Here is a 20793-nt window from a genome sequence, read left to right as displayed (position 1 = left end):
ATTTTGAATATATTGTCATAAAATTTCGATAATATTTTAATAAATGCGTTTATTTTTAAAAATGATATTTTTTATTTTTTATAAATTCAATTTCCAATTTTTTTTACATATTATTTTGTATATAACTAGATAATATGATTGTTTCAAAATTTATATAAGATTAATAAAAAACAAACGAAAAAATTTGTATAAATACAAAAAATACGTAAGAAATTTGGAAATTTAAAATATAAAAAAATGAAAAAAATATTGTTTTTAAAAATTAACTTTGTGATAAAATATGCCTGAAATTTATAAATTTCAATAAAACTCTGATATATATATATATATATATATATATATATATATAACTTAAAATTTTAAAAACCTCCTAAAATAATTATAAAAAAGGGCGTGAATGTGAAAAAAAATATGGTAAAAATAATTGAGGACAATTATGAAATATGATAAAGTATTTTAAGTATACAAATGTCAAATTATAATTTAAAATTATGAACAAAAAAACATAAGGAAAAAATAACATCACAATCTTGCTTTGGCCAAAGCAAATTCGCATAACTAAAATCTAGAATTAATTTGGTTAAACAAAGCTTTTGATCGCCCATAATTATCATATCAGCCTCACTATCAGTGGGAATTTACATAAGGAAAATAGTTCGCTAACTCAGCTAAAAAATGGAACTTTATCGAGATTACACTCGGATTTCAACACCGTACAATTCAACAGAGTAATTAATCTGTTACGTAAGACGTCAGCACTCTTAAAATTCAAGAATTTTTTTTTTTGCTTTCTCGATTCATAGGCTAAGTTGGCTGTAGTTAGAGTAATCGATTTCTTTTAATCTTATACAGCATAGTATACACTCTGGCAAATCTTCTGCCTTGTTTCCCTGCATAAAGTTACACCGAGAATATGTTAAAAACCGGGCTTTTCTTTATGTAGCCCTGGTTAGGACAGATTCTTATAAACATCTACCTGTATTGTGAGACCAAAATCAAAGATACAATGTTTAATTCTGTCTTGAAATGTTTCGAACCCTTTTCGAGCAATGTAACCGAATCTGTGAATATCTAAATCGATCTCCAAGTAGTTTTCTCCCTGCACAGGTTTTATCATAAAGCCATAGTAAAATATGAATCCCTACTAATGTATTCAGTGTTCAGAACTTTAAATGCTATCCGAAACTTTACCGAGTAAAATTCATGCTGAGGACGTGAGAGAACCGGCTTCTCGTTGTAAGCATGCATGAGTTTCCTCTCAGCCCCATTTAACTCAAGATCGTCAATATTCACAACCCCAGCCAAAATTTTTAATCTTTCCCTCACGGGGACAATCGTATCTATGGGAAAACCTTTGATCTTCTCAGTTTCATTATCGATTATCCTCTGATTTACAATAAGCACAAACAAATACTTAAGAAGACTAGGAAAATCGATGAGCAAAAACAGAACAGAAATGGATATAAAATATAGAGAAGGGCATCCTCTTACCCTGAAATTTTCTTGAAATGGAACCGGAAGGCATTTGGAATAATTTTCTAAAAGCTTGAAGTAGAAAACAAAATTCATTCCTGGGCCGTCGTTCTCGTTTTGGAAGATTGTAGCGGTATAAAGTGGAATCTGAAGGGAAAATATGAGCAATAATAAAATGTCTTGGTGTTCAATTCTTGAGCAGATGGTTTCTTTCATACAGATATGTCCGGTGTTTAACCTATCCTCTCTTCTTCAATAACTCTAATGTATCCAAGTCATACCTGAAGGTTTACAACAAGAATAGGAGGGACTTCACCAGATGAATCAATGGCGGGAAGCTCCACAAATTGTGCTACGTGATTAATTTTGCGAGAAGATAAGAATAAATCTGCTCCAAAAGGAACATATGCGGCAAAACTCGAAGCAATCTCTTTCCTTTTATCCCTGTCAAAACACACACAGCGGAATTCATTTCGTTAAACTTGTATGTGTGTCAGAAAATGTGTACGCTGTTATTGGACAACAGTAATTGCCATTGATATCTAGTGTGGCTTGTCTTTGTGTTACAGCTACCAAGATGTAGTGTTTGGGGATGTTGCCATTTAAAAGATTTAAGTTGTAGTTTTATTACTAGCTAGTGGTAGCTATTGGTATAAATGCAAAAGCTTATTTTTGTCATTGAGAAATTCACATAAAAAAGGAACTAAAACATAGCATGCTCTTACTTATTATAGTTCCGTCCCCGGACTTTAAAGGTATTCGGATCGATCTGCGACCAAGACCCTGGCATTTTCTTCTCTAAAGAGGAACACATGATTTGTGAACCAGCTATTGGTCTTTGTATAATGGGCTTTGTGTTCGCTGAGATAGAAGACAGACAGAATCAATAAATCGATGGAAAAAATTTCAAATGCTGAAATATAGCCATCTCGAGAAAAAGAAGAACTCGACACACATAATATCTCCCGATTCATTGTTATTTTCTTCTTTACTTTTCCAACTGAGGAGATCTAGTCATCATGATTCATGACATTGCACAGGAAATGAAAAGCCAAAACACTTACATATTATAGTATTCTCTTGTCCTTCTTTCCATTTGAAAGATGGAATAAGGGACAGTTTTTTCCTGGTAATTAGACCTCCCGAATTAGCCGATTTTATCTTTCCATCCAACGACTCATCACAAGCAAGACAAGGAAGCAATGTGTTTGACAGAAATCCGCAGCTATGCAAAGGTACCTTCTGATCTTTGTCAACAGTTTCATCAATGCATGGGACAGACGATTTTTCCAAACTAGATGGATCCTTCACCTCATTTTGAGAATCATCGTAATTCAGCTGAGAATCAGAACCAGAATTTTGCGTCACATAGTTCGAAAATCTTGGAGTAACACCAGTAGAGATAGATCCGGCTTGAGATACATCTGCACAAGATTAATCAAGTTCTATGATAGACGTGATGGATTTGCAAGTCATGGCTTCATAAAATAAGGAAATTTTCAGTCTTAAGTAATGGAAACTGGAAAATCGGAAGACTTACCATCTTGAACACTGTAAAATTCGTCTTCGCAATCGGAATCAATAACTGAGTCAGGATCAAACCATGAATCTGCATTTCCTTTTTAAGACCATCAAACAAAACTTTCAGTGCATTGACAAACCATTTCTAATTCTTACACATTATAGACGAATCCGATAATTCAATCATATCTTCAAATGTAGGCTAAGATCACTTTGAACCCACTTTAATTCACTCATGGAAACAAAATGGATGTCATTTGGGATATTTTTTTCCAGCAGGAGAGAAAACTTTCTATATATAATACATAACTTCATAAATAATTTTTTCTGCTGAACCAAAATGACTTGAACCGTGAGAACTCCAAACACTTCTGTGGAAAATCATGGAAACACACAAATGTAACTAAAGTACATCTTTTCAGCTCCGACAGAGGAATCATTAACCCAAAAAAATTACTAAATCCCAACTTAAAACTGAAAAAAAAAAAGACCAAATCAAGCTCAAAAGACCGAACCAGCACAAGGGGGTAAAAGAAGTAAAAGTAGAAACCTTGGAATGCAGGATTACAGTAAGAAAGATCCGTTTGACTAGACGGTTCGACCCGATTATTCTGCTTGTTGGAAGGACAGTGGGTCGTCTTCTTCCTCCTTGCTCTTTGCATCCTCCGCTTCCTCTGCAAATCCAATTTGCTTCTCACGCCCACACACCCTTTGGGTTTCGATCCACATATCCCCATTCTTCCAACTTTACCAACAGATTAGGCAGAAAGATTTGCGAAAGTCTTCGATCAAGCTAAAAATGGAGTCTTTGTGCATTTATATTCACATACACGTAGTTAGGTGAAGCGGGTAAGGATTATCATTCAAGTACAATATAAAAATCAGGTGCCCAAGAAAAGGTGCCGTGGCTTAACTTCATTGAATTCAAGAACCCATAAAATTCATTTATTGACTCCAATTGTCTCTGTTTTATTAAGAAAGGGAATCGCGACTCCGGATTGGTCAAAGAAAACTTTGTTGTGACTAGTGCGACTCGCGCACGAGCCTTTTCTGGTCGGAAATTTCCGCCACGTGTCGAGCGGAGATTGGGTCCCGTGCGACCTGAGCTGAGCCACGAGCCAGAGTTGAAACGCGTGGTGAGAACGAGGCGGCCAATGGCGGGCGGAGGGGGCGTCATTTTTGCGAGGAGTGACCTACACGACGGCGTTTTTGCCAGGTAATGCGCACCCAGTATGTGGATTTGTTGGTATAAAATATTAATGCGTGCGCCACCCGATATTTGTTCATATCAATCGACTCATTCCCTCCTAAACATGATAGGTTCGATTGAGATATTTATTAGGAAAAATTACATTTTTTTTAATTTCTAGAAAAAATTATATTGTTATTCTTATAATTTGTATTTTTGTCATTTTACCGTTTAATTCACAGCCATGACCCACTAATTTACATTTTTTTAACTTTTAATTTTTTATTCATTGAGTGCTGACGTAACACAAGAAAATTATAATGTGTCACCAAAAATTGCTAACGTGATGTCGAAAATTGCTAATGCATTCGATATTACATCCACACTAAGGTGAAAATAACCAAAATTGAAAGTAAGATGAAAATTAATGTGTTTAATATTGCTAATCGGTCGATAACATGATCCAACATAAAAAAATACGTAAATTCCATGACAAAAAATATAATTTTCACTTTTTATTATTGTTTTATGTTATGTGTAAATTAATTATATATCCTTTATTCATACATATATTTTATGTTTATATATCCGTGTAAGCTGATATCTGAAATAACTCGTAGTAAATTGCATGATTATCCTCTTTTTGTGATGTTAAGTTGGACTATTTGTGCTTGTGCAACCATTATATGTCTCCATGATTTTTTTCCTTTTTCTGTATATAATTGTTAAAGATGAGTCAATTCTTCTTTTGTTAGTAGCGTGTTTGTTTTCATTCTAGTATTTGAGTTCTCTTAGCCTTAGTATAAATAGGAGGTAGTTACTTTGTTGTAACTGGATTTTTCCAAAAACTTTTCCCAATTCAATGGAATGATCGGAAACTTCCCCACATTTGGTTTCTCATTTTCTCTTCTTTTCACTCGTGATTTCTGGTTTCAACATGGTATCAGAGCTAATAATTCCTTTTGATCTGCAGATCTGATTCATTCCTTCAATCGTGTTAACTCGATCGCACATTTTCGATCACTCTCTGTCAAATTTTTTTTTTCTTCGCTGCGATGGCTTCTGCTTCCGGAATTCTCCCAGCCGTGTTTGATATATCTAATCCGCTGTATATCCTTCCATCTGACACACCAGGTATCAACTTAATCTCTGAGCAATTGGTTGGAGGCGACAATTATGGAATTTGGAGTCGCGCCATGATTATAGCATTGCGAGCTAAGAACAAGTTAGCATTCATTGATGGGAGCTGTAGTAGACCTGACTTGAGCTCGAATACACTGCTGCAGTGGGAAAGGTGTAATGCTATAGTTCTGTCTTGGATCATGAATAGTGTTTCGAAGGAAATCTTCAGTGCAATTGTCTACTCTACAGATGCTATGGTAGTATGGGCGGATCTAAAGGAACGCTTTAACAAAATCAATGGTTCTAGAATTTTTTCTTTGCACCGAGAGATTGGGAAATTAACGCAAGGGCAAAACACTATATCCACTTATTATTCAAGCTTGCGCCGACTATGGGATGAGTACTCCTCACTCGTGGTTCTGCCTTCATGCTCTTGTGAGTCAGCCAAGAAATACTTAGAACATGATCAACAGCATAAGCTTCTCCAATTTCTCATGGGGCTAAATGAGAGTTATATGCACATCAGGAGTCAAATACTGATGATGAATCCTTTACCATCGGTTGGGCAAGCATTTGCCCTTATCTCCCAGGAAGAATCTAATAGAGGAATTCTCAGTACAGGCTCTATTCTTGGTGAAGATCCTAATGCAGCCTTTTATGCATCTCAAGACACAAAGAAGAAATATCCCTTGTATTGTGATTACTGTAACTGGACATACCAAAGCGAATTGCTACAAGTTAGTAGGCTATCCAGAAGGTCATCGTTTACATAGAATGCAGGGGAGAGGTTCTGGCTACAATACTAACAGAGACCTGTATCAAGACAAGGCCAAACCGAGAAAACATACAGCTAATATGACAATTTCGGAGAATGAAGAAGCAACTCCGAAATGTGTACCTCAGTTCAGCTTCACATCAGAGCAATATGCTGCTATCTTGAAAATGCTGGACAAGGAATCTAGTCCTGCTGCCACTTTGCTCCCCTCCGCAAATATGGCAGGTATGTCTCATCCATCTCCTTGCTCAGATTGGATTGTTGATACAGGAGCTAATGACCACATGGTTGAAAGAAATGCTCACCTGTACAATGTTGTGTCCTGTGCTGGATCCAATGGGATTGTCCAACTGCCTAATGGTAATACGACTAGTGTTACACAAATAGGCTCAGTGAACATTACTCCCACAATTGCACTACATAATGTGCTATATGTGCCTAGCTTCCACTTTAAGCTATTATCAGTTTCCAAATTCACAAAAGACCATCATTATTTCATCACTTTTCATCCCACCTTCTGTATTTTTCAGGACCTATGCACTGGGAAGATAATGGGGACTGGTAAAGTGAAGAATGTCCTCTATCATTTAGATACTTCCTGTTTTGATTACAAAGATGTTAGTTCTCCTTCTTTTCCTCCAAGTTTTACTGATTCTCGTTGTAATACCTTAGTTGCAAACTCTGCTCCTTTAAATGAATATACTTGGCACCAACGGCTTGGTCATATTTCCTTATCAAGAATGAAATTGTTACCTTTTCTGTCACATGATTTCACATTTTCGCATTGTGATATATGTCCCCAATCAAAACAAACCAGGATTTGTTTTCCTCAAAATAAATCCACTGCCACCACACATCCATTCCAAATAATTCACATGGATTTATGGGGTCCTTTTCATTCTACAACTTACAATGGTGAAATATATTTTCTCACCATTGTGGACGATTTTACACGAGCTACTTGGGTTTATTTGATGCATTCCAAATTAGATACGCTTTCCATGATTAAAGCCTTCGTGGCTCTCATACGGACCCAGTTTTCCACATCCATTCAGGTCATTAGGACTGATAATGGCACTGAATTCTTCAACACCCAATGTACTACATTTCTTACCTCCTTGGGCATCATCCACCAAAGTTCCTGTGCTTACACACCCCAACAAAATGGGGTGGTTGAACGCAAACACAGACATATTTTGGACATTGCTAGGGCCCTTAAGTTTCAAGCTTCGATGCCTTCCAAATTTTGGGGTGATTGCATCCTTACTACTGTGCATTTGATCAACCGCATACCCACTCCTCTTCTATCCAACAAAACACCTTTTGAGCTGTTATTCCTTCGCTCCTCTTCCTACTCACACCTTCGCGTTTTTGGGTGTTTATGTTATGCCTCTATCCTTCCTCGAGGTCATAAATTTGCACCTCGGGCTACAAAATGCGTCTTTCTTGGTTACTCAAACACTCAAAAAGGGTACAAACTTCTTGATCTCACTAGTGATAAAATATTCACTTCTCGAGATGTTTTTTTTCCTGAAGCAATTTTCCCTTTTTCTCAACAAGTATGTCCTAACCCAATCTTCCTTCCACACTCTTCTGTTGATTATCCTATTCCTGATGGTCCAGCTTCTCCTCATCGGTCTTCTTCTCATTCTGGTGCTAGTCCTTCCTCATTCATCCCATCATCAGTCCCTCAGCCTAGACATTCTTCTCGACTGACTCGACCACCTATTTGGACACGGGATTATGTCTGCTCTTCCATTCAATCACCCTCTGCTTCAATGCACTCTATTGCCAATTACATATCTTATTCTCATCTTTCTTCATCATTTCAAGCCTTTTTAACTTCCATTTCCCATATTAAAGAACCTAATACTTACCATGAAGCAGTTGGCGATCCTCGTTGGAAATCAGCTATGGATGCTGAAATTGCCGCATTAGAGGCAAATAATACTTGGGAACTTGTCTCTTTGCCTCCTAGAAAATCTGTTATTGGAAATAAATGGGTTTACAAAGTTAAGTATCACCCTAACGGGAGTGTGGACAGATTTAAGGCTCGACTTGTTGCAAAAGGGTACACTCAACTCCCTGGGATTGACTATCATGACACTTTCTCTCCTGTGGCTAAGATTGGCACGGTTCGCTGTCTTTTAAGCGTTGCTGCTATGATGAAGTGGCCCTTGTACCAAATGGATGTCACCAATGCCTTTTTACAAGGCGATCTTGAGGAAGAAATTTACATGGCTCTTCCACAAGGATTTGGAAATCAGGGGGAGAAATCTGTGTGTCGATTACTCAAATCCTTGTATGGGCTTAAACAAGCCTCAAGACAATGGAATGTAAAATTCGCATCCATTATGAAGGGTGCTGGTTTCAGTCAATCAAAACTTGACCATTCATTATTTGTCAAGAAAGATGATTCGTTCATTACATTGCTACTGGTATATGTAGATGACATTGTCATTTCAGGAAATCATGAAGAATCAATTCAAGCGCTGAAAAGGCACCTGCATGTAGAAATTCATATCAAAGATTTAGGAGAATTGAAGTACTTTCTTGGAATAGAGGTGGCCCGTTCTAAGAGAGGAATCTGCCTAAACCAAAGAAAATATGCACTGGAATTGATATCTGATTCGGGACTATCAGGAGCCAAGGTTGTTGATACACCCATGGAACAATACTTGAGATTAACCACAAAGGAGTATGATGACAGTGCCAAACAAAGTGAATCTGTTGATGAAGTATTGAGTAATCCAGAAGAATATAGAAGATTAGTAGGAAGAATGTTGTACCTAACAATTACAAGGCCAGACATATGCTTTGATGTTCAAGCGTTGAGTCAATTCATGAGTAAACCCAAGAAATCTCACATGGATGCAGCCATCAGAGTTTTAAAATATTTGAAAGGAGCACCAGAACTAGGAATTCTTTTGTCATCGGAAAAATCATTCATGCTTGATGCCTACTGTGATTCCGATTGGGCAACCTGTCCAATGAGTAGAAAATCTGTTACAGGATATTGCATAAAATTTGGGGAGTCCTTAGTGTCATGGAAAACAAAGAAACAAACTACTATATCTAGATCCTCAGCGGAAGCGGAATACAGATCCATGGCTGCAACAACATGCGAGGTTATGTGGGTCGTTGGCATATTAAAAGATATGGGAGTGCAGCTTGATCTTCCAGTAACACTTCACTGTGATAACAAGGCAGCAATGCAAATTGCCGCAAATCCACTATACCATGAAAGGACAAAACATATAGAAATAGATTGTCATTTGGTAAGAGAAAAGATTCAAGAAAAACTCATAAAGACAAGTTACGTTTCGACAAATGAGCAAGTGGCGGATTTTTTTACAAAAGCTATAGGAAGAGGCCAACACTGCTATTTATTATCCAAGCTTGGCATGTTAATATATATCAAGCTTGAGGGGGAGTGTTAAAGATGAGTCAATTCTTCTTTTGTTAGTAGCGTGTTTGTTTTCATTCTAGTATTTGAGTTCTCTTAGCCTTAGTATAAATAGGAGGTAGTTACTTTGTTGTAACTGGATTTTTCCATAAACTTTTCCCAATTCAATGGAATGATCGGAAACTTCCCCACATTTGGTTTCTCATTTTCTCTTCTTTTCACTCGTGATTTCTGGTTTCAACAATGATCTTAGTTAATATTTAAAGTCCACTATCATCTTATAGATTCCTCCAATATTTAAAGTCTTCTATCATTTTCTCATCAAAATAGATTTGTTTATCAAAGCTACGACTCTGAAATCAATTTACTTTACAGTCGAATCGAGTCGAGTGAGCTCGGGTCAAATCCTTTGATGAATATCATGAGTTTTGCGACGACCATAGTAGTCATCAACTTTGCCCTTCGATGAATATATTTTTTGTCCCACGCCCCATTTATGGTCCTGTCACGGAATTAGGCTTTAACATTTAATCTTTTTGACTGGTTATATGTTTTTATTAAAAAGAGAAACATTGTCAATCGAAACAATTTTTTTAGGTGTGTATATGGATAACTTCTTTGGGAAATCTTCTTGTGCTCGATTCTTTGAGTATCGTTGCAGACTCCTCTCCCCTTTAGTCTTTATTAATCTACTTACATATAAATATACCACTTCCAATTGTGAATTTCCCTATATGTCCTTTTTTATCTAACTTAGCAAATTATATTCTTATGTGGTTTAAGTTGTAATTTCTTTGTTTATCTTAAATAACTATAACTATCTACTCATTATTTTATTTTATTTTAAATATAAATATATCACTTCTAATTGCGAATTTTTCTATATGTCCTTCTTTATCTAGCTTAGCAAGTTGTGTTCTTATATGGGTTAATTTGTAATTTATTTGCTTGTCTTAAATAATTATAACTAATTACTTATTATTAATATATGAGCATTAATATTCATTGAAAATATTGAATTCATTCCTATTTTTTTCGTCTTGCGGTTCTACATGGCTTTTTCTTGTTATTTTTTTCAGAGTTCGGTTAATTCTTGTCACTTTTCACAAAATTTAAAGATTATATCTTGGTCTCTAAAGATTTATTTTGATGGTTATTTTGAGCTCTTCTATCCAATCTATATAGTGTATATGTATTTTATTTTTATTACATTATTTTGTTTAATGCATTGGTTCTTTTAGTGTTTCATTTTATTTTAGTGATTATCTATTTTCCTCCCTCTATGAGTTTTTTAACTTAATTATTTGATGTTACGTTAGTTTATTTGATTTAATTAGTTTAATTTATCGACAGTTCGTGTTTTGTTACCATTTTTTTCTTTCGTATTTTTTACAGTTCGGTTAATCTATATAATAAATTTATCATCTTTCACAAAATAATGAGATTATATTAGTTTCCAATGATCTATTTTGAAAGTAATTTTAAGTTCTCCTCTTCCGAATTATTTTTTTTCACAGTTCGGTTATTTCTTGTCGCTTTTCACAAAATTTGAAGATTATATCTTGGTCTCTAAGGATGTATTTTTATGGTTATTTTGAGCTCCCATATCCAAACTATATAGTGTATATTTATTTTACTTTTATTACATTAATTTGTTTAATTCATTGGATCTTTTAGTGATTATCTATTTTCCTACTTCTATTAGTTTTTTTTAACTTAATTATTTGATGTTACGTTAGTTTAATTTCTTTGATTTAATTTATCGATGGTTCGTGTGTTGTTATCATTTCTTTTCCTTCATCTTTTTTACAGTTCGGTTAATCTATTTAATAAATTTATCATCTTTCACAAAATTATGAGATTATATTAGTTTCCGATGATTTATTTTGATAGTCATTTTAAATTCTCGTCTTCCGAATTATATATTAGTTTATATTTATTTTAGTTTTGTTACATCAAGAACTTTTAACCTCATTTTTAAATTTCAAAATTGTTCATGTTGCTAAATATTATTCATGTACCACACCACATTAATTAAGTCATGATTACTAATAATTTTTATAATAATGATAATAATAATAATAATAATAATAATAAAATTATTATTATTATTATTATTATTATTATTATTATTATTATTATTATTATTATTATTATTATTATTATTGCAACTCAACGGAGCATATGTGTGGGTAAATGATTGTCGTTATCACCTCTACTCAAAATTTGTCATGATGAAATAGTTGAGGTAATGTGTGGTTAGGATAGTATATTGGTTTGCTTTCGGATGAAATCATTTGATTTGTGATGAGGTATAACTCGATTAATATTACTATAATTTAACTAAATTAATAACGTGTTGTAAATTATTTGAGAAAAACATATTTAAGGATTGTGATTGAAAATGATAATAACTTTATTTTATTATTTGGTTGAATTAACATAAATATTACAAAATACCTTAATATTACACTTTATTTTATTAAATTATGATATTTAATTAATATATCAATATATATCTCAAACTTATGCTTTTCTACAAGTTTTATTAAAATCATGTCAGTAAATATCATTTATCTTATCATACTTTTCCAATGAAAATAAACATTGAGTTCATGTAGATTCTATATGATTTTTTGCAAAAAAAAATTTATATTTTATTTACAGTATAATTTGATTAGTTTGATCTATTTCAACTTTATTCATATAAATAAAAAGTAATGATAAATTAAAAAGAATGAGAATTACTTTCTAATTTTTAACTAAATTTATGATATAATCCTGATAATTTTTTTAATTAATATAATCATTATAATAAATATGAATTATATTGATAATTTATTATCATTTGTTATATATTACAATTTTACATATGATATTTTTTAACTGAGTATTACATATTATTTTATATATGTGTTTTACTACACATATTTATTTGAGTGATATTATGTTTAAAAAATTTATTTCACTGAAATTATTAATCACCAATATTAATTTGTAAATGATTGATTCTGATATATAATTAATTATCTATAATATGTGTTTAAAAAAACATAAAAAATTAAATAAAATCCACAAGGGGTTAAAAGTTAGCAAAAGCACAAGTGATATTTAACTTAGGACAAAAACTTGTATGAGACGGTCTCACGAGTCGTATTTTGTGAGACAGATCTCTATTTGGGTCATCCATGAAAAAGTATTACTTTTTAAGCTAAGAATACTAATTTTTATTGTGAATATGGGTATGGTTGACCCATCTCACAGATAATTAAGATCCGTGAGACGGTCTCACATAAGACATACTCTTAACTTAGTAACAAGTTTTGACGGTTTTATTTTAACATTATTATGACAATTTAGTAAATTAAGATAATTTTATTTGAAATTTGTATGTATTCTATTTAAGTACATTGTGGTTTTGATTTTGGTAAAATTCACTATTCTATTAATTTTATTTTTATTGTTTTTCATTTTGAATGATATTTGGATTTAAAAGAGCTGTCATTATGTTATAATCATGCGCATTGAAAAATATCATATAAATAAGTGAATATATATGATTTATTGTCATAATGTATTGTTTTTTGATGTATTTAGATTGATAAATACTAATAAACAAAATTTTATTCAAACGATTTTAAATATTATCTAATTCTCGTGATTATATTTTTCATTATTAGTCACCCACGTGCATCGCACGTATTCGTTCCTAGTTAAGACAATATAGTTGACATGATCAAAGAAATTCTGATCATGTATAAATTTTTTTCCTTACATTATGGATATAATAATTCATATTTTTTTCGATTTTAGTCATTTTTCATCAGAACATTGATGTGACACCGAAAAATGATGACATGACGATGGAAATTGACGATAGAACTATGTTTATTACAAATCATCGCCGATTAATTATCTGGCTGTGATTTCTAGTATTGGCTGCTTTGGGATTTTTTTGGGGGTATATTGTCACTTTTGAGTTCAAATTCTATTTTTTTTCTTGCATTAAAAAAGCAAAATAGATTCACTTGGGGACCATATAACATTGTTGTTGCCACTTGCATTTGGCAACATATTAATTATGTTTAACTTGTCATTCTTTATAAAGACAAGGAATTTCAGCTCATTTATTGTAGGCCATGAGTCGGATGAAATATTTCAAGTTCAAATTAATATAAGCATTTTAGATAGAAGAGGCTTTAGTATTTGTTCGTCGTTCCATTATTTCTAACAGAGACAATGTGGAATCATAACATAACACTACTCCCTTGAAAATCTATATATAAGCTTATAAGACAATTTTTACATACCAAATCTTAAACATCTTGGAAGACGTAATAATAATGATTTCAAATTATAGGTATCCTATGCAATCAACGGATGAAGTATGTTAAAAATAACAGATCGATTTTTTACGTTCAATCTGTTAATAATATTTTACACTAACGTGCAATATTTTCTCCTATGACTCTGTGAAATTTTAGTCTTTCGATTGCAACACGCGACATCAATTTTCTTTGAAATGCGAAGCTCACGTGATCAATGATATTGAGATATACAGAGAATTAATCAAGACATAACTCATTTTAGTACAGGCAATAACATCGAATGGTCCTTTCTTTATGAAAAGAGTAGGATTTATTTACTAAATAGGAAGGTAGCGAGGTCCATAAGTTAGGCGTATAAAAATGCACACGCCAACCTAATTAAAGGGCAAGTCTTGTGTGGGCCAATCAATGTGTAAAGCAATTGGGAGACTCTCCACTTTATCCGTTAACGAGATCTTAAATATGTGGGCAATGTTTCACTTCATTTCAACGAGTAAAATCTTGCCACACATATAATTTTATAAAAAAAAGTGGGGCCTATATATTCATGGACAAATATTGGTTATCCATCTTATCATGGGAGCAATACCCACATGGATGATATGAAATAAACCCACTTTATCAGTACTATGCTATCCTACTCACTCGGATTGGACCCTGACTTTATATTAATTTAAGGGGTTAATATAATTTAAAATATACAAACGAGGGAAATTCATGTTTATTTATAAATAAAGTGGCGTGCGAGTAATAAGAAAATTGACGTGTAGATAACAGCACTCTTTAACTATTGTAGATTGTTAATTATTCGTGTTAAATGTTACTCTTTTATCTATATCTATACTAATATAAATATATGAATTGAATTGTGAATTTACATAAATATCTTTACTTTCATTTAATATTAATCATTAATATACATTTTCATATTAATCATTAATACATATTTTCTTTTCTTTTTCTATTTCATAAAATTAAAATTAATTAATTAAAATCTAACTATATCTATACTATACTAATATAAATATGTGAATTGAATACATGTTTTCTTTTTCATTTTCTATTTCATAAAATTATACTAATATAAATATATGAATTGAATTGTGAATTTACATAAATATCCTTACTTTCGTTTAATATTAATCATTAATATACATTTTCATATTAATCATTAATACATATTTTCTTTTTCTTTTCTATTTCATAAAATTAAAATTAATTAATTAAAATCTATCTATATCTATACTATACTAATATAAATATGTGAATTGAATACATGTTTCCTTTTTCATTTTCTATTTCATAAAATTAAAATTAATTAATTAAAATTAAATTAATCTATCTATCTATACTAATCTATACTAATATCTATATATGAATGTGAATTGTGATTACATTGACATCAAATTCACACAAAATCACTTTATTTTTTTATATTACAATTTGTCATATTAATGGTGTTATTTAAGTCATTTTTATTTTAGTTTAATAAGATCATTAATAGTGTATTTAACTCAATCAAACTAACTATTATTTTAATTTACTTTAAATTTATACATTGCCGTCAGATAATAATAAGAAGACAAAAGAGATGAGTCGGATTGAATAAAAATAAAGTATTAATAAATATTAAGGTCATACAAAATTTTCTTTCTCTCATTTAGAATAAAAATATTTTCAGACTCCTCATGTGTCAATAGAAATATACGATTGAGAGAAATATTTTTCTGTAATAGATTTCAAACACTGTTTTTAAGTTATTTAGTCAATTTTTTTATAAATGCTGCTAAATAAATATTACTAAATAATATGCTCTATTTGATCATTTTTTGTTCTTGCAATGAGAGGTGTTTTTTTACCCTAGCGTTAACATGTTTGATTGTTATATGTCATTTGTATTGATCATGTAATTGTGTTTGGATTGTTTTTGTTATTTGTTTGTTTGCACAAAAAAAGAGAAACAAAATCAAATATCCAACAAAAATGATTATTTTTCAATTTTTAATTATTAAGATATTTTGTTATTTTTAAACACATAATGCATGTTTTCTGTTTGCTTAGATTACTTAGTTTAAAGTGACTTAGAAAATATTAAAAAATTGAAATATTTCTTCGTTTTTACCTTATGTCTCAGAATATCAAGAGATAATATCTTTATTTATTGGGACAAATATATTTCCAAACTTCTGTATATAAATCAATATTTAAATTTTTTACGACATTATTATATTATCTAATCAATTTTTTTACTTAGATTGATAGAAGGCATTTTAATTTGAGTTTTTATGTTCTTGTTTATATTATTTTTGTAATATTATTTATTATGAAAATAATAGGTGAACTACAAAAATTGGTAGGTCTAAGAGTCCTCTGGTAAACGACAAATATGGATAAATTATTAAAATATATAATATCCAGTAGATTTTTGGCATGCGATTTTGTTCTAATTCAATGATTATGCATGATTCTAAATTTTAATTATATCACAAGTTAACGCATGTTTTGTTGTTGCTACATATATTTTGTCAATAGTCTAATATTTTTCTATGGTTTAAGAAAAATTGTGTGACTTTGTATTATATTTTTACAGCTGCTTTTCTAAATGGTTTTATTATGATTTCAAGGCACCATTTTTCATTTGTGTTTTTAAAGAAGTGGAATGAATATCTATAAAACGATGACATTAATAAGACGTCTTCTATTTATTTAAAAAAAATATTGGAAAATTTATACAAATTGTAAATAATATGGGTTAATATTTAATTTGAGAGTGATTTATGCTTTTTATTGCTCGTATATACTTCAATTTCTTTGTTATTGTACTAAATAAATTATTTTTGAACTTTGAGTTATCATTTTTTTCTTATCGAGATTGTTTGTGTTATGATTTTTTATTCGTTTTGGTTAGTATTGTTGGCGGTAATTGATTTTCTGATATTATATGATGCGTCTTGTTGTTTATATAAAAATAAGTATGAGTGTACACCAATCAAACCACGTATTTTGGGTCTTCTGTTCTATGAAGAGAATAATAAATGGTTTCTGTGAATTATATAATTTCTTGGTTTTTCATATATATAGTCTACGAAATGCGTCAAATTTTGAACAAAAAGTTTCAACAAACATAGTGGATGGGAAAAAAGACATGTTAAATAAAAAAATATGTTGTGTATTACTATGTTGGGTCGATAATTGTCCCTGTTTGGTAGAGCGGTCGAACCGTGATGCTTGAGCTGCTGTTGCAGTTTAACAGATTTGAGTTGCACAATTACTACTAGCCTATAGTTTTGGTAAAGCGACAAACGCTCAGTCTTACAATTGGTATCAGAGCCAAGGTCACGGGTTCGATTCTCATTGATTACAAGGAGTGCAATTATAGGAGGAAGATTGTTGGGTGGAATAATTGTCCCTACTTGGTTGAGCGGCCGAACCGTGGTGCTTGAGCTGTTCGCGGTTTAAAAGATTTGAGTTGCACAATTACTACTAGCTATAACTGTTGGTAAAACGGCAAGTGATCAGTCCTACATACTATGTCCTAATTTCTGTATGATATAATTCAATCACATTTTTTTATAGATATTTGAAATTTGGTCCAACTAAGTAACATTAAACATATACATATATATTAAATCATATTTAAAGCAAAATTTTAATATCAAGGATGATTCAGATTTAAATTTCAACGAAGCACAATGAAGAAGAATTGAAGAATTGTATGTGTGCATTAAATATTATATAATGATTATGTTGCTACTTCATGGTTGTGCGACATATAATGTCAATATTTTCAATAAAATAGTTTTTCAAAAAGAAAAATTCTTCATTCAGAAAAAAAATACATGAAAAACAAATTGTACATAATTTTCATTCTATTTATAATGGTATGAGAACAATTCTAAAGCTTTTTGACACAATATAACATATGAATTATGTGCATTTTATTGAGACATCGAGCCAGTTTCAACTTTATTCCTCCAATATTATCTCGATATATTTCGAGGTGATACGAGATTGTTTTTGTCTCTTTTTTAAGTCAAAGTGTCTAACCAGCTAATTCATAACATATATGATGTAGCATAGAAAACTCCTTGTCAAGTAAATTCACTAATTAGCCAAATATTGAAATTCAAATAAAATTCTACAATATTTCATCAAATTAATTTTGACTATCGTAAAATGCTCATGAAATCTAAATGGTTACATTATTAGATGAGATATTGAATAAAACAAATACTTTGACATATATTAGAATGATATCTCATATGCATATCTTAATTACATTATTCGTATCTATTCTCAAGATTTTTAAAATACAATAAATAATTTTGTATGTCGTTCTATAAGATAAAATATTATAAACAAAATATAAACTCGCTAGAAGAAAATTTGTTTTGTTTCAATGAATAATATAATATTATGTTATAAACGCAACAAATGAGATTGAAACTATATCATCCTCATGACATGATGCACGCAATCATTATTGCAAAGCTTCCAAAAAATGACGATCAAAGATGATTTTCTTGAATTGTGTCAAATTAAATGAGGACACAATTCTAAGATATAGTCATTTGAAGAGATTTCAAGTAATTTTTCTCACAGTGATTGAGAAATAGTTGTTGAAAATTTATTAATCTTATAGCTATAGACGATCAGATATTTGCGGAGCATACCAAAATAGTTATATGCATATAACAAACATACAAACTACGACAAAGACAGGGGCGGATCCACTGTAGGGCCGGAGGGGGCCACGGCCCCCTTGAATTTTTTTAATTTTTTTTTACTATGTAAGATATATTTTATTATTTAGTATATATATTATTTGACCCATAAAAATTTTAAGTATCTATAATTAGTCTAATGGTTAAAGACTTTCGAGGTTTACACATATGGTCCATGTTTAATTCTTTTTATACGCTGTTTTTTGACATTGTTCTGCAATTTTTTTTGAAAACCTAAATAACGGGCTTTTACAAAGTCCCAACTTAAAACCTTTATAGTTGGTTAATACAAACATAATCAAGAAAGCCATTTGAAATAATAACCTTTTGCAAAACATCTGCTATATTGTCGACTGTCGAGTGAAATATTGTGGGACGCGAGTTCGGAGACACATCAGAAGGAAAGACAAGGATTCTTGGAATTTTTTCTACGTTCAGGAATTGAGGTAGACCGGCCCCCCAAACATATCATTCTGGATCCGCCCCTGGACAAAGAGTTGTTGAGTTGTCAAAATCAACCAAGAAGCATATTGGAAAGTGTGTCAAGTGGATAAGATAATTTCTCTGATTCATATACCGTCTATGATCATGATTTTTATGGCTTAGTTTGTTTCATTTGATAAAGGTTATTAACCATGTTTTAATTCATTTAAATATTATCAAAATTTCGTACATATATTTTCAGTAGTTTAGGTTTTTACGTGCAACGCACGTGCATTTTTCTAGTTCTAATAAGTACACAAGAATTAAATAAAAAGCATTTATAAAAAAGAATACGTATAGATTGCGTGTGTGTATTTGTTTCCAAAGTAAGAGCAGACCTTTCTTGGCAGTATGCCTAAGGGCAAGCCATATCTATAAACTTCAATTCATTATTAGTCTCAAATATTATTTTGTCTCTTTCGTTCTTCATTCCCTGAGGCATTTGAATTTTTTTTATTCATGAGCAGAATGAGTCAGATAATGGGTAGTGACAAAAGAGTTCTTGTTGCTGCTCTATCCATTAGTTTTCTTTGGTTTTGCTTCTGCTGACTCTACCTTACCACAAAAATACAAGGGGTTCTATTTTTATTAATATCCCATATTCAACAAGAAGTTTCGGCCTTGTGAAACTAGCTAGGACCAAGTGGAGTTCACTGCATCAGGATTTTAAGCACCATTGTGTCAGCAGGAGAAGAGTGCCCAATGGACCAGACCCCATTCACAACAGGTAACACGCCCTGCTACAAGAAGTTTCGATTTCGATCGTTGAATATATGTTGTGACTGGTGGCGGCAACAGATATTTGTATAATTAGACGCCTGTTTAAAAAAATTTAAACATGAGAAAGGGCGACTGCGGTCACCCCTGGCTCGGCCACCGGTTGCGACTGATTAGTAAAATTGGTCATGTAAAGTGGCTTTGTCGTGGTTGTTGGTTTCTTGCTTATTTATGTTAAAAATGGTTTGTGCAATTTTGCAGGAGAGCTGGGAATTCAAGATTACCACGCACGAGAGTGTGAGGATTTGATGGGATTATATATATATGAGATTTCTTGAATTAACTCCATGACGGTGAACATCTTTTGTTCATTTGTTAATTCTTATTATCCAAATTTGAAATCTTAAAGAGGCAGTGTTTATAGTAAATTGGTGAGTATTCAATTATATGGTTCATTGTGTCTATTTTGAAAAATATTACAGGAAATACTTCTTTTGGTAGATAAAAATTTAGTTTTTATGTCACTCATAATGCATAGTTTGGTGCTTTTGCGATAAGATATGCATGTGCATTTCTTCTTTCAAGCAAATAGTTTATTTATATATTTTGCATATTTTTACATGTTTTTTAATAGGAAATTTTGTTTGAAAAAAAACTTTAAATTGACATGATTTCTTTTTCTCAATAATAAAACGAAATTCTTCCATGAATTTAGGTGCAAATTTCAAGAACTGAGTAAAAATCGGATTCTTCGCTTGTTTTTATATATATATATATTTCATTTTAATGAAAATTATTTATCATCAATTTTGGAAAGAAGAGCCCCTTTAATCCATATATATATATATATATATATATATATATATATATATATAAACACTAGGAAAGATTGAAAATTGCAGTCTTTGATAAAGATTATGTCTCTAATAAGATGGTCTCACGAATTTTTATATGTGAGAAGGGTTGATCCTACCAATATTCACAATAAAAAGTAATACTCTTAACATAAAAAATGATATTTTTCAATGGATGACTCAAATAAAATATATGTCTAT

The 20793-nt window shown here is 31.4% G+C and overlaps 2 protein-coding genes across 2 annotated transcripts; one reads left to right on the top strand and one right to left on the bottom strand.

Moving 5' to 3' along the window:
* Positions 1-664: 664 nt before the first annotated feature.
* LOC140832633 (protein ENHANCED DISEASE RESISTANCE 2-like) lies at positions 665-4205 on the bottom strand. Its single transcript, XM_073196785.1, has 9 exons — positions 3545-4205; positions 3014-3091; positions 2538-2897; positions 2199-2334; positions 1755-1917; positions 1492-1620; positions 1192-1386; positions 977-1099; positions 665-890 (listed from the first exon to the last, which is right to left on the bottom strand). The coding sequence occupies exons 1-9, from the start codon at positions 3729-3731 to the stop codon at positions 798-800; spliced, it is 1464 nt and encodes a 487-aa protein (XP_073052886.1). The 5' UTR covers positions 3732-4205; the 3' UTR covers positions 665-797.
* A 1033-nt stretch (positions 4206-5238) lies between these two features.
* On the top strand, positions 5239-6078 carry LOC140814586 (uncharacterized). The gene has a single exon (XM_073173615.1). It carries the CDS (start codon positions 5239-5241, stop codon positions 6076-6078), a length of 840 nt encoding a protein of 279 aa, XP_073029716.1.
* The last annotated feature ends 14715 nt before the right edge of the window (positions 6079-20793 follow it).

The sequence above is a fragment of the Primulina eburnea genome, chromosome 1 (assembly GCF_022965805.1).
Source record: "Primulina eburnea isolate SZY01 chromosome 1, ASM2296580v1, whole genome shotgun sequence".
NCBI classification, from domain to species: domain Eukaryota; kingdom Viridiplantae; phylum Streptophyta; class Magnoliopsida; order Lamiales; family Gesneriaceae; genus Primulina; species Primulina eburnea.
The sequence above is the reverse complement of the archived record's forward strand: the minus strand, read 5'-3'. Positions and strand labels throughout refer to the sequence as shown.